The sequence below is a fragment of the Leucopleurus acutus genome, assembly GCF_964270905.1.
Source record: "Leucopleurus acutus genome assembly, chromosome: 9".
Lineage (NCBI taxonomy): Eukaryota > Metazoa > Chordata > Mammalia > Artiodactyla > Delphinidae > Leucopleurus > Leucopleurus acutus.
The window spans coordinates 85,411,193-85,425,247 of record NC_139144.1 but is presented as its reverse complement, the minus strand read 5'-3'; the positions used below and the strand labels follow the sequence as shown (position 1 = coordinate 85,425,247).

General features: G+C 44.9%; 1 protein-coding gene and 1 pseudogene across 2 annotated transcripts in view; one reads left to right on the top strand and one right to left on the bottom strand.

Annotated features, from left to right (window-relative positions):
• Window positions 1-5,779: 5,779 nt before the first annotated feature.
• LOC309966178 (chromobox protein homolog 1-like) lies at window positions 5,780-6,328 on the bottom strand (annotated as a pseudogene). The gene has a single exon. The product of its transcript is annotated as a chromobox protein homolog 1-like (transcript).
• An 879-nt stretch (window positions 6,329-7,207) lies between these two features.
• Window positions 7,208-14,055, top strand: part of RBM28 (RNA binding motif protein 28) — a 31,515-nt gene continuing 24,667 nt past the window's right edge. Inside the window, exons 1-6 of the mRNA XM_082847034.1 lie at window positions 7,208-7,401; window positions 10,944-11,102; window positions 11,407-11,501; window positions 11,923-11,998; window positions 12,429-12,521; window positions 13,605-13,676. Of these exons, the coding sequence (XP_082703160.1) occupies window positions 7,284-7,401; window positions 10,944-11,102; window positions 11,407-11,501; window positions 11,923-11,998; window positions 12,429-12,521; window positions 13,605-13,676 (613 nt within the window). The 5' untranslated portion in view covers window positions 7,208-7,283. The remainder of the gene's footprint in view (window positions 7,402-10,943; window positions 11,103-11,406; window positions 11,502-11,922; window positions 11,999-12,428; window positions 12,522-13,604; window positions 13,677-14,055) is intronic.

Genomic DNA, 14,055 nt, shown 5'->3' with positions numbered 1-14,055 from the left:
CAATGGTTCTGCCAGAGCTGGAAGAGAAGCAGTGTTTGGGTGGGGTGGGTCCATCCCAGACCCCAGTGACCTTCACTCCTGACTGCAAGGGGTCTTGTCCTCCGCATGACCTTTCCCCGTAGACGGGTCCATGGCCCATCTGGGCTGAGTGAGGGTCCTGGGAGTGGCCCCTTGAAGACCCTTCTGACTCCCTGGGAAGTGGCTTTTCAGAGTTGGATCACTGCCCTGAGAAATGAGGTTGGAAACTCTACAGTCGTTGGTGGAAATGTCTGCATTCCTAAGAAACTGGCTTCAGGTCCTAATGGACAAGTGGTTCGGGACTAGCTAGTGTCAAAGTCCTTCATGGAAATGTTGATACACATCTCAAGGGCTTGATCACTTTGAGCTGGGTTTCGCAGCAATCTCCCTGCCACGTACCCAGAGGAATTCACAGAGGAAACGACTTGCTCCACCTACCAGCAGGATCTCTTCAAGTTTGGACTAACAACCCCCTTCCCCTGGAGAACATTCATCTCCCACAGAAGCAGATCCTCCCTGGAGAAAGCCTGTCTTCCCCAAACCCCAGCCCCATCCTACCCACCAAAGCAGAACTCACAGTGCAGAGACCCATGAATACATCCGGCCACCAGGCACTCTGTAATCCCTCCCTTGTCCAGAGCATTTGGCTGTAGTGTGCATTTGTCATTTGGCTAAAATGCGGTAAGTTCATAGTGGAACTAAAACAGAGTCATAGATTTGAAAACTAAGTTTTGGCAGTGTTTTGGCAGATGTCCTGCACATCACGGGGAAGCCTACAGGGGCACACCTACTAGGCTTGAAGTGGAAAAACAGGAATAGGAATGGTTTTCCTTCCAACTCTGCCCATCAGCGTGTGCGGATTTGAGAAGGGAAGCAAGGGAGGCAAGAGGGAAGCAGGGAGGCCGGGAGGGGAGGGGCCTCACCAGACCAGGTCCAATGCACTAGTGGAAGAATTAAAGCACTGCTCTCCTCACCCATGAAGCTCTGTCTTGGCTGTAAGGAGCACCCAGAGCCTGGAATCTCAGAAGGAGGAGGGAAGCCAATGATGCTTGGGGCAAGTGAGGGTCATCGTAGGGGAGAAAATGAGAGGAGGGTGGGGCAGGCCCAGCTGAGGAGTGGGACTGGAGTGGTTCTGACTGTGTCTCCTCCATCACCTGGCTCAGCTTGGCTCAGAAATTCTTGCTGCATCGTCACTCTGGGCTGAGGCCCAGAGAACTGCCATCCTCCTAATTACAGGCATTTCTCACTGGTGTCGTAGTGGCTGTAGCGGCCCCAGCACCAGAGCTGCTCCGAGAAATTGTTTCCTTTCTTGCCCACTTACCCTTCCATCTGCCTCTGCTCACACTCAAGTCCTCTCTGCCATCTCTTCCTCGTCCTAAACCTTGCCAGCTCCTCTCACTCACTCACTGTCCCCATCAAGGGTCCTTGGGTTCAGGCACACAGCTCTTAGCAAAGCAGTCCAAGCCCCACATACCCCCAGTCAGTCTCTCTGTATGTTTGTCTGTCCGCCTCTCTCTCTCTCACAGAAGCGGGCACTGGCACGCATACACACACACACACACACACACACACACACACACACTCCTTTTCTGTTTGGAAGCTCTGAATGGGGCTGGTGAGATGGGGAGCGGGCAGGGGAATACAGCTTTTTACTCACCAGCTCCAGCACTTCTTTGATTTTCCTCAGCAAGAATCGCCTAAGCCCTTTGACTTGATCAAGAGGCTGAGACTTTCGGGAGACAACCCTTCCCTTTTGTCTCATGCCTCAGCCCTTCCTTACCCAAAGCAGTGTCCCAGAAGAGCCCGGGTAGACCAGGGTGTAATATATACGCCCTCAGTTCCAATTCTTAGTACTGTAGGAGACTGAGAAACAAACTCACCTTCATTCATTCAATCTCTTTAAAGCATTTTATTGGATGCTTACAATGTGCTAGGTGATGGGGGTAGACAGGTGAACTAGGTGGACAACAGCCCTGAGCTTATGAAGTGGAAGGTCTTTGGGGGAAGGCAGACATTAAAGAGTTAATCAGATAAATAATTACAGTTACACAAGTAATTAATTACATTTGCGAGAAGTGCTAAGAACAAGAAGTATGCGGTATTATAAGAAGGTTTGGCTTGAAAGCGGGAATGGAGCCAGAGGGATGGGGCTTGGGAGAGGCTGGCTGAGCACAGCCCACGCCTCTCTTACTTCCTTTCCAGGCTCCTGCAAGTGATGGATGAGAAGAGGCCAGCAGTTTATTTCCCCTGGAAGCCACGTTGCCGATGTGGTGCAGGGTACCACGACTCCTGCTGTTTAATAAAGAACGCTGCATGTGTCCTGGTTAGATGGATGAGCAAATGTTCCTGATTGAAGAACCACATGGCTTCCCTGTTACAAATGGATGGGAGGGGATGGGGCTGAGGCTGAGGCTGGGAGACTGAGATGGGGAGCCAGGTCTGAAAGTAGGGAAGAGTACAAAGGGTCAGCTGCATTGCTACACTCCCGTAGGGGCAAAGAACTCCTCCGTACTGTGGGTGGCTGCTGCCCTCTGATGGGCACAGGGACACAGTTTCCTTTTGTTCTATAGGGAAGGTTTTGGTCCAAAGTATTTCCAACTGAGCATTGTAGGGTGTGTCCCAAAGGGATGTCGGAGCAGCCTTCTCAGGATTCTTTCCCCAGTGCACACTGCAGCCAGGACTGGGAAAGCCTCCATATAGCTAGGGCCCTGAAGCTTCCAATTTAGACTTTGGGTATGAAATTTTGATTTCTAAGGTGATGAGGGGGCAAGAGAGGAGGAGAAGAAAGAGAGAGGAATGTGGAATTCCAAACCAACTGTATTCAAATGATCCATCCCATTTCCTTTGTCTATTTGTCTCTCTTTCTCCTGGATGGAATTAACCCATGGCCTTAAAAATCTGTTTTTTATTTCCATACTCCCTCTGCTGAGTTGTGTGTTTAAAACTAACTGTGCCACTTTCTTTTAAGTGTAGAATAAATGCTTAAAAGCTAGGGTTTCATAAATCTGATGTTAAACGTTCTCCCTTTCCCCCTGTCACTATCAACCAGACATCCATCCAACCAAAATGTGCTGAAAGTAGATGGGGTTTGAGGAGAAAGGGAAACACTTTTCATTGTACCTTTTGTACTTTTTGAATTGTCTACCTACCCTGTGTTCAGGTTATGCCATTTAAAAGTAATTATTAAAAAAAGGCATTGGGTACTTCTGTTCTGTACAAATGTTCTTCAGGGTGTTGCAGTCCTGCACACAGGTCAGTTCCTGGGCCCAATGGGATGGCAAACACTGTCTGTGTTCCAGGATCCAGGAGCGCCCAGATCTCCTGGCCAGTGAGATTCCTCAGCCTTGGCTCTGTCTGATAAGCTGACCTGAGGAAAGATCTCCCGTCTCTGGGAGGACCTGGGTACTAGGTCTGTGTGTGCAAGCTGGATGTCATGTTTGTTCTGGGTGTGTTCTCACGTGATCTTGCATGGTGCAGGCTATGATTTATTTGTAATTTTTAAAATAAATCTATATAGTTTTATTAAGACAAGAACTGGCAATGTTGGTATGAAGTTTAACATTTAAACAAAAGTTTTCACAGAAACCTAACCCGTGCCTAAAAAGATTTTACAAGGGAGTTCTAGATGCAGGTCTAGACGATGTCAAGAACTGATGGATCTCATGATTCAAGACAGCATTTTGGGTTTTAGTTAATTCTTAGGATTAAAAAAATTTGTTTTGTTTTAAAGTGAACCACTGCCCCAGTATGAAAATTTAATCTTCTCCTGAGACCAGGGCTTCTGAAATCATTCAATTCTTGAAGTGATTCAGTGAATTTGTGCTGTCAGTGACTGAACCCTGCCACCAATGGTTTCAAAGTTCAAAAAACAGAGACTCCAAGAGTTTTCCACCTAAGAGCACCGGCCCTTGTCTTTGCCTCCTCTCCCACCTCCTATACCACCCCCTGCCCTTCCCCAGATACTTCAGCCAGTGGCTTGGATGGAGAAGCTGATATTTATAACTTCATAACTGGAAAAAAAGGGTCTTCTTGTCAATTTCAAGAATTAGCACCTCAAAGACAGAATGATCTGTCTGTGTATACACTCCCATAAGACTTTTCCTCCTCAACCAGTTTCCATCCCTCAAATGGCAGCTTTGGTAACTTCTTAACAGGCTTAGTCCTTTGTTGGGAATAGCATTAAGCTCAGGCAGGGAACACCTTGGCTTCTAAGTTTCAGATATTCACAGCTTTCTTTTTCTATTTTTTTTAACATCCTTATTGGAGTATAATTGCTTTACAATGGTGTGTTAGTTTCTGCTTTATAACAAAGCGCATCAGCTATACATAAACATATATCCCCATACCTCCTCCCTCTTGCGTCTCCCTCCCACTCTCCCTATCCCACCCCTCTAGGTGGTCACAAAGCACCGAGCTGACCTCCTTGTGCTCTGCGGCTGCTTCCCACTAGCTATCTATTTTACATTTGGTAGTGTATATATGTCAATGCTACTCTCTCATTTCGTCTCAGCTCACCCTTCCCTTTCCCCATGTCCTCAAGTGCATTCTCTATGTCTGCGTCTTTATTCCTGTCCTGCCCCTAGGTTCTTCAGAACCTTTTTTTTTTTTAGATTCCATATATATGTGTTAGCATACGGTATTTGTTTTTCTCTTTCTGGCTTACTTGACTCTGTATGACAGACTCTAGGTCCATCCACCTCACTACAAATAACTCAATTTCATTTCTTTTTATGGCTGAATAATATTCCATTGTATATATGTGCCACATCTTCTTTATCCATTCATCTGTTGACGGACACTTAGGTTGCTTCCATGTCCTGGCTATTGTAAATAGAGCTGCAATGAACATTGTGGTACATGACTCTTTTTGAATTATGGTTTTCTCAGGGTATATGCCCAGTAGTGGGATTGCTGGGTCGTATGGTAGTCCCATTTTTAGTTTTTCAAGGAACCTCCATACTGTTCTCCATAGTAGCTGTATCAGTTTACATTCCCACCAACAGTGCAAGAGGGTTCCCTTTTCTCCACACCCTCTCCAGCATTTATTGTTTGTAGATTTTTTGATGATGGCCATTCTGACTGGTGTGAGGTGATATCTCATTGTAGTTTTGATTTGCATTTCTCTAATGATTAGCATTCAGAGCTTTTAAACAGTCTCTCGCAGTCCTCATTTAGGTTGCCAATGACATTTTTTGAAAGGATGAAATATTCTGGACACAGAACCAAATCATTATTAGTTGTTCTTTCCTTTGTTTCACCATTTCCCCCATCAGGCCCCAAATTTTAACATAAATTATCCTAACCCATCTCCCTCTTTCCCACCCCATCCCTCCCACCCCAAATAATACACCAGTAATAGCCAAAAACTACATATATGCTATGCTGTAAAAATGCAGAGTTAACACTATTGGGAAGAAGGCTGTGGGTTGTGGAGATGCTCTTTTGAAGAGCTACAGTATCTTTTGCTCTCCCACATCCCATTCTGCAAGTTTTGTCCTTCATAGAAGGCCCTTTGCTTTTCTCAGCAAAGTTCAGAATGGGTTGCCTTGAAACACTGACCCTTCTTCCCCTCCACTGGGATGGGTGTGCAAACCAGCATGGAGTGACTTTAAAGCACTTGGGCTGCTGTAGGGCACAGAAACTATACTGGCTCTTCAAAGGACATCTTCTCAAGCCACCTCTATGGTGTCAAGACAAGTAGAACTCCTTTCCCCACTTGAAACCCACAGTCAGATGTGACAGGGGCTGGTACTCAAGAGAGTTAATTCTTGTCATCTTTTTTGTCATCATCCTCCAAGGGGTAGGAATGCTACATCAGCCTTCCCTCATAGAAGGATATGACAACCTGTGGGCACTTGACATTGGCTTCCTTGGCAGGGACCAGGTCAACCTTCTCAGAATTTTTCCATTTCATCAGAAACATGAGTTCTCCACTGGAGTCTGTAGCTCCAATAATCCACTGCGGTTCCAAATCATGGGCAAAGCCTCAGGCCTTTTCTGACTCTTCTTTTCTTCTTTGGTTCGCTCTCCTCCCCCTTATCTTCCGAATCAGAATCAGCTTTGCGCTTGCCTCCCTCTGATTTATCTGTCTCGTGTGCTGTTTTCTGTGATGCAGGAACTCGGCAGTGAGGTCGGGGCCATCCAGGTTTTCTTCTGGCTCCCATGTGTCGTCCTCATCTGAGAACGCCTTCCACTTTAGGAGGTACTCCACTTTGCCCTTTCCCTCTCGATGGTCGAGAACTTTTCCCACCATATATTCTTCCTCTTCTAGCACCTCCTCCACTTTCTTCTTGTTTTGTTTTTTCCCCATAGTGCCCGCCAGCTTTCTGGTATAAAGGGTGACGCTGCTCAGAGCAGCGCCCACGAGCCCAAGGGAAATCTGTTCTGCGCTCCAGGCGCGTCTTGTCGGGCCGGCCGTGGGAGTGGCGACCAGTAAAGCAATAAGACGGTTGGCTGTGGTTGAGCCCCTCACTGAAGCGGCGTACTGCAGGCCCCGGCCAACGGCCCTCCTTTCTTTTTTTTTTTTTTTTTGATTAATGTCTGTCTACCCCCACGAGACTGTATACCCCATGAGGGTAGGGGTCCCATCTTTTTTTAGCTCACCAATTTTATCCTTAGTGCCTGGCACATAGTAGGAGCTCAGTAAATATTTTTTTGAAAGAATGTGTATGATATGTGCCTATTTGTACTTTAGTAGCTATAATTTGTCTGCGAAGTGTTAAAGGCAGAGTTGTAGTTATCTGTTATAGTGTGACAGATGTCTCATATTCTCTGAGAACATGAGAATTGTCCGAATGATGTACGTGACGTACTTGTGTTGATGTGTATTCTGGCTGTGTTTTATGCACGTAATCTGGGAGTCTGTGGTGGCACTTCAGAAAATATTTATTAAACATCCATTATATGTTAGATCCTGGGTTAGGGCCAGAGTAAAACCAACTTCTCCGGCCTGCCCTGCTGAGTTTGGTATCGATCTCCAGGAGGTTAGATTGTAAGCAGTGTAGGAAATAGCGAAGCCAAACTTCTTTACAGCGGCGGGGGCGGTACTTGGATTAGGGGTGGAACCCCGCTCAAGAAGCTCCGCCCCCTGGCGTCACGATTTTTTCCTTCCGGGGTGTTTTTGCCCCCTTCTACCACGTTTTCCTCCGGACTCTTTTGAGTGAAGAGCACTTCCGGAGTCTCCCGGCAACTTGGCGTGGTCCTCTGACTAAAACCTGTCACTTGACTCGCGTGCGCGAAGCCGCGCGCTTCTGTTTCTCGGCCTTATGGCCGGGCTGACCCTGTTTGTGGGCCGCCTCCCGCCCTCGGCCCGCAGCGAGCAGCTGGAGGAGCTGTTCAGTCAGGTGGGGCCGGTGAAGCAGTGCTTCGTGGTGACTGAGAAAGGTAGGGGGCGGGGCGGTCGAGGACAAAGTTGGGGTTCCTGGGAGCCGGATGGGGGCGAGGACACCCAAATTTAAGCGACCCGTATAATCCTTTACCTGCCCCATAGTGAAAGGACTTAGAAGTTGAATTTCTTTTCTAAACGGATTCTGCTTTAGATGAATCCATACGGGCCGTTTCTGAAAGTCAAATCAGTCCCTTAAGTTTATGTAGCGCTTTCCGTTTATTATGCGCGCTCACATATAAGATCTTATTTGGTAGTAAATAACTAACTTTTAATAGAACACCAGTAAGGCTTATTGAGAATCAGCTGATTGCCACGTGCGGTGCTTGAGTTCCACGTGTTATCTCATTTAATTTCCCCATCGGTCTTGTTGGGTGGAGACTTAACTCCATTTTACAGACGAGGAATCTAGGGCTTAGGGAAATTTAGTAATTTCAGCTTAAGTTCATACAGCTAGTAAGTAGTGGATTCAGAATTTGATCACCAGACCGGGAGCTCTTAACCAGTATGTTATTCATTCACCCAGTTATTTATTCCGTAAATATTAATTGAATGTGTATTTTGTGTCAGGCAACTATTGTAGGTCCTGGGGATACAGCAGTGCACAGAACCAAACCAAAAACCTTGCTCTTGTGTTCCAGATGGGGAAGACAGCCAATAAGCACATAAGCAAAATATGTAGTGATAATGGTGATAAATGTTGAGGAGAAAAATAAGGCAGAGAAAAAGGATAGGGAGTCTCTGTAGATGTGTGTGTGTGTGGTGGTGGGGAAGCTGTAGAGGGGTGAGAGGTAGCCAGGGAAAGCCTTTCTGATGTGAGAGAGTGAACATGTGTTTCTCAGTGGGAGGAGCAGCCTAGGCAGAGGAAGCTAAAGGATACTGAAGAGGAGTGTGTGTAGTATATTGGAGGAATAGTGACGAAACCAGGGTGACTGGAATGCTGTGAGTGAAGGGAAGAGAATTAGCAGATGCGATCTGGTGCTACCAGATCATGTAGGACCTTATAGGCGGTTGCAAGGACTTTGGCTTTTACTCTGAGATATGAAGCCACTGGTTTTGAGCAGGGAGCAGTAGATATGATATGGCTTGCATTTTGGAAGATTCTCTCAGGCTGCCGTGTTGAGAATAGGCTGCTAAGAATAGGACAGAAGCGGGGAGACCAGTTATTAGGCTCTTGTGGTAATCCAGGTGAGAGAGAGGTCATGGTGTTGGACCAGCTGTTGTAGCTGTGAAGGTGGTGAAAAGTGATTGCAATATGGATATTTTTGAGAGTAGAGCTGAAAGAATTTGCTGATGGATCAGATGTGGGGTATGAGAAAAAAAAGAGTGTCGAGGAGTCAAGTTTGACTCCAAGGGTTTTGGCTTGAGCCGCAGGAGATATTTACTGACTTGTGGAATACTGCCATATGCTTTGCATTCTGTTTGATGATTATGGCATCGCTATGAAGGAGGATTAGCATGTATTAGACTGAGGAAGAATTGTAAGGGTTTTAATTGTAGAAGCATTTCTTACTCTTACCTAGACTGTGTCAAGGGGCACCTGATGTTGCCCAGAACATAAATTTAGCTTCCTTCCAAGTCATCAGTGTGTCTCTGTAGGTGGCTACCTCCTTGTCTTTCAGGAGAGCAACAGGAGGGAAGTAACATCCTGTGTACCTCTCTTTCCCCCCGTGGTGTCCAAGTATGTGATGAGTAGGCAGGCTAATAGTGTGCTAATAATCACTCTGTCCTTATCTTCTATTTTGTTAGTAACAGAAATTAGAATTAGGATTGTCGACATGGCTCTGATTGCTATACAAACCATAGCAGCTGCCTGGTTCTTTGTCATTTTAAGTATAGATACGGGCGAATGAGAGAATGAGAATGAGTGCTGTATAGCAGTGTTTTTTAAACTGCAGATCATCGTCCATTAGTGGGTCTTGAGTGGGTCATGATTAGAGAGATTTTTTTAATGAAATAGGAGTATATCTATACATGGTAAAGGAAAAGTTTTCATAAAACTTTTTTTTTTCAGTTTTGTAAAAAACTGCATCCTGGATCCACTATAAGTTACGTTTGTTACTGTGGGTTATCAAAACAATTGAGAAACGCTGCTCAACAGTGGTTGGTTGTGTTCCGGGGAGGAACAGGCCTTTGAATGGGAATTCTCCTTTTGGGTCCTCAGAATATAGGCTACATGTAACCTTACCTGTAGCTTGTGTATGTAGTCTACATCTTTAACAGAAGCTGCTCTTCCCTTTTTAAGAAAAAACGTGCTTTTCTGTCCAGGTAGCCAGATGTACTGAATGCTGTACTTAGTGGGATAGGAGGGAGGGGGTGTGGGGTGAGGTCTTACCAGTAGTGATGACCTGGACATGCCACTTAACCTCTTTAAGATGGGAATAATTTCACAGGATTGTCGTAAAGATTCAAGTAAATGTGTGAGAGTGCTTTGTGCAGACATAAACAACGCATGGTGTGTTTGTGAGCAACACGCTTCTGTTTTGTCACTGAACTCGTTCACCTTTCAGCTGCTTCGTTTTTGGTTGTACTGATCAGGAAGGGCCCTGATTTTTCTTGTTCTTGTTTTCTGAAAGGTGAGTGGGCAGGCTTTTGTGAGAAGGAGTTTCAAGAGAAAAAGAGATCACCAGATCATAGTATGCTTTCCTAGTGCCAAGAGTCAGCTTTAACCAGTTTACGTGGATCAGCGTCCTGTGTTAGAGGGATTGTACCCAGAAGCAGATTGGGGTGTAGCTGTAAAAGGAGAGCGTGTGAGCTCTGTTTCTTCTTTGGGTAGTAAGCAGACTACTTGGTCTGTGCTTTTCTTTTTTGATGCAGTAAATTACTTAAAATTTTACTACAGAAAAATATTAAACTGAAAAAAAAAATACCAAAAAGGGCAAAGGTGGGTTACAGTTGATAATTGCAACTGTTTGTCTTAAATGATTCGTTTGGAAAAAAGCAATGATGATATTGGCTTTTCCCTTCTTGGTGTGTTCTGACAAAATGAGATAAGAGGTTTACAGCCGCTTTAGAAAGGTTTAATTTGATATTGATTTCTAGGGCTTGGTAATAATTGTAATAGTGTCTGCAGGCTTCTGAAGCAATGTTTACTGTTTGAGGTTCTTTTTTCAGGGCCCCTGACGTTCATTGCTGATCTGTTCTGTGGAGCGGTGGCTGAATTATTTCTTTGTAATTTTTGAAGCTACCATACTTACCTTTCCTACCTTCTCTGGTGATGTTTTGTTCTGTTTGACGTTGAGTTCTTCTTCGGGGGTGTAATGCATATCATGGGTCCTCCATATTCTTGAAATTATCAGGAAAGAAGGAAGAGAGGGAGCTAACAGCAAAGACACCACATTAGAAGAGGAAGCCTAACAATTTCTGAGCAAAGAGGGGACAGGGGCCACTCATGCTAACCTTGTCTCTTTCTCTTTTGAGAATTTTGGCAGACTGGCTGGCCTGGCTGTATATTTGCTAGTTTAGGGCTGTGAGAATTTACTGGTTTAGGGATCTTGGCTTACTGTTAATCCCCCCTCCCCCCATCCCCATACTGTTCCAGGGAGTAAGGCATGTCGAGGCTTCGGCTATGTCACTTTTTCTATGCTGGAAGATGTTCAGAGGGCCCTCAAGGAGGTTACCACCTTCGAAGGCTGCAAGATCACCGTGACTGTTGCCAAGAAAAAACTGAGAAATAAGTCCAAGGAAAAGGGGAAAACTGGTGAGTTTCTAGTAGCTGAAGGGAGTTTTCCCCCAGGATTGAGGGGGCAGTGGATTGGCTCTGGGAGTAGGTCTAGGCCTAAAAGCTTCCTGAATTTCCTCTTGATGTCCAAAATCATCCAGTGTATTTTGTTACTAGTTTTATTTTAGTCTTTTGTTTACTTCTGAGTCTGGAAAACCTGGTGTCCCTGGGCATTGCCATACTTAACCCTGTGTTAAATGCCATCTGTTGCTAGTAGCTTCTTTCCTGTGATGTTCTGGGCCGAGGAGATCACAGATTTACTTCATTGCCATTTATTTTTTAGAAAATTCAAAGTCCCCAAAGAAGGAGCTGCAGCCTAAAAAAGCCAAAGTGGCAGATAAGAAAGCCAGATTAATTATTCGGAACCTGAGCTTTAAGGTAAGAGACAGAGAAAACTAACAGTGAGTGTTCTGAAAGCTGTTGGAGCCAAGGCATGCTCATTGGTCAAGATGGTATAATTGGGCTTAATTCCTTCTGGGAACGAACTTTAGCCTTGTTGAATTCAGAAAATGGGCCTGTATAAACAAAAACTTACTAAGGACGGAGACTGTGAAGATGCCTTGGGGAAACTACTGCTGAGAAAGGGAGGGAAGGAAAAGCTCTCTGATATCTGTCCTTTTTGCCTGTATAGGTACAAAGCAAGATGTCGTCTATTTTGAAATGTTTGGTGTCCTAGTCTCAAAATTTAAAAAAGAGTGCAAATATTCAAGCTCTTCCTAGTGAACTAATTGAATAGTTGATGTTTTGTGTTCATTTGCTGTGATAATATCTCTTTTTCTTTCTTCACTTTTGGCTTCAGTGTTCAGAAGATGACTTGAAGACAGTATTTGCTCAGTTTGGAGCTGTCCTGGAAGTAAACATCCCTAGGAAACCAGGTACTGGCAAACCTTTATTTTGTGTGGATTAGATTAAGGTTATTTTACATAATGGTCTTTTTCTGTATCACCTTTGAACTAAGCAGAAACACAAGGTTCGGGTCATACTCTGTGAGCCCCAGATGATATGATATGTGCAAAGTATCAGGCACAGTGCTTGACAAATAACAGTGTTTAGTCCCCTTACGGTATTGCTAGTTAGATCAGAACTACTTTTAGAAGACAAGTTACAGTTTGAGAAAATGCATTGCTCTCCCCAAGCCTGTGTCAGGGTAACCTCAGCAGGATATAGGCTTGTGCTTTGGGCAAGGGGCTGACCGGTTGATAGGATTTGGGTCTTCTTGCCAGTCCAGGTTGCTGTAACATCCTTCTTAGTGTCTGTTGGTTCCCTACCTGCTACCTCTAACTTCTTTGTTGTGTTTGCACACAGATGGAAAGATGCGTGGTTTTGCTTTTGTTCAGTTCAAAAACCTCCTAGAAGCAGGAAAGGCTCTCAAAAGCATGAACATGAAAGAGATAAAAGGTGAGTTTTCTATGCCCATACCATTGACTCAGATATTTCTGGTGTTTAGGCAAATTAGCACAGTAACCCACTTTCTACAATTTTCAAAAGGTATTTGCCTTGTTGAGAGTCTCATTGCTAATATTGAAGCTTGTTTTGGTGAAATATTCCTAGTACTTGATCTTAGGGTTAAACTTGAAAGGACCCATGCTGTCCTTCTCTTTTCTTTTTTTGGTGATGAGTGTCCTTTTAAATCCCTAATGAAAAACTGTCCCTGACTGATAGAGGCAGGTTGCTGTCTAGAGGATGTGGGATTAGCAGGTTCCTCCCTCTTGGTTATGATCACTATTCAGCATCTGTGGGCTTTTTTTTTTTTAATTATAAATTTATTTATTTATTATTTATTTATTTGGCTGCATTGGGTTTTCCTTGCGGCGAGCGGGGGCTACTCTTTGTTGTGGTGCATGGGCTCTAGGTGCACAAGCTTCAGTAGTTGTGGCACACGGGCTCAGTAGTTGTGGCTCACGGGCTCTAGAGCACAGGCTCAGTGCTTGTGGCGCACGGGCTTAGTTGCTCCGTGGCATGTGGGATATTCCCGGACCAGGGATCGAACCTGTGTCCCCTGCATTAGCAGGTGGATTCTTAACCACTGCGCCACCAGGGAAGTCCACCTGTGGGCTTTTAAACTGATCTTGATGTTACTCTAGGTATTGATTTACCAGGTACAGTGCCTGAAGGAGGGATTGGCTTGGAGACTTCCTAACTTCTGAGTGACGCACAGTTATTCCAGAATGTCTATTTTCCCTCTTGTTAGTATAACTGGAAACTTGGTCTAACTGGAAACACTGTTCTGATTCTTACTCTATCTTGTTCTAGGTGTAGTGGCTGTGTAGAAAGGCAAAACTTCTGTTCATTGATAAAAAGGTTAAGGGTTAAAAGAATAGACACCTACCAGGAGTTTTATTTTAGGACCAACAGTCTCTGAATCTGCAGTTTCTTCGTCTCCTTTGGTTCCATTACTGGCTTTGACGAATAGGAAGTCATTTATAGGAAATAGGAATGTTAAAGAGAAGGCCTTTCTGATGCTACTTTTCTGTCTGACAGGGCGGACAGTGGCTGTGGATTGGGCTGTGGCAAAGGATAAATATAAAAATACACAGTCTGCCTCTGTCGCAGGTAAGATGCAGTGGTGTTGGGTAGGAGGGGTTTTATGTCCTGTTTGTCAGTCTGTATTGTACCATCTGGTGATCTGGTCCCAAAACAGGATCTTTTGAATATAAGCCCACTCGTTGATGTGGATGTGAAGAGTGGGGCCCAAGTTCATTGCCCCTACTACTTGCTGTACTTTCCCAGCTTTCGTAATAGGGAGTGATGGAACATTAAAAATAGGGAAACTTAAAACTTGATTTTTATTTAGAAAACAATTGGCTTTTAAGCCACCAGGAGCTCAGAGAACAGAACTCACAGAGATTAAATTTCATGGCTGGGCTCCAGAGCATGCATTGTGCTGGCCATGGTGCACAATGATAGGCTGTTTGCAGAGGCTCAGTTGCTG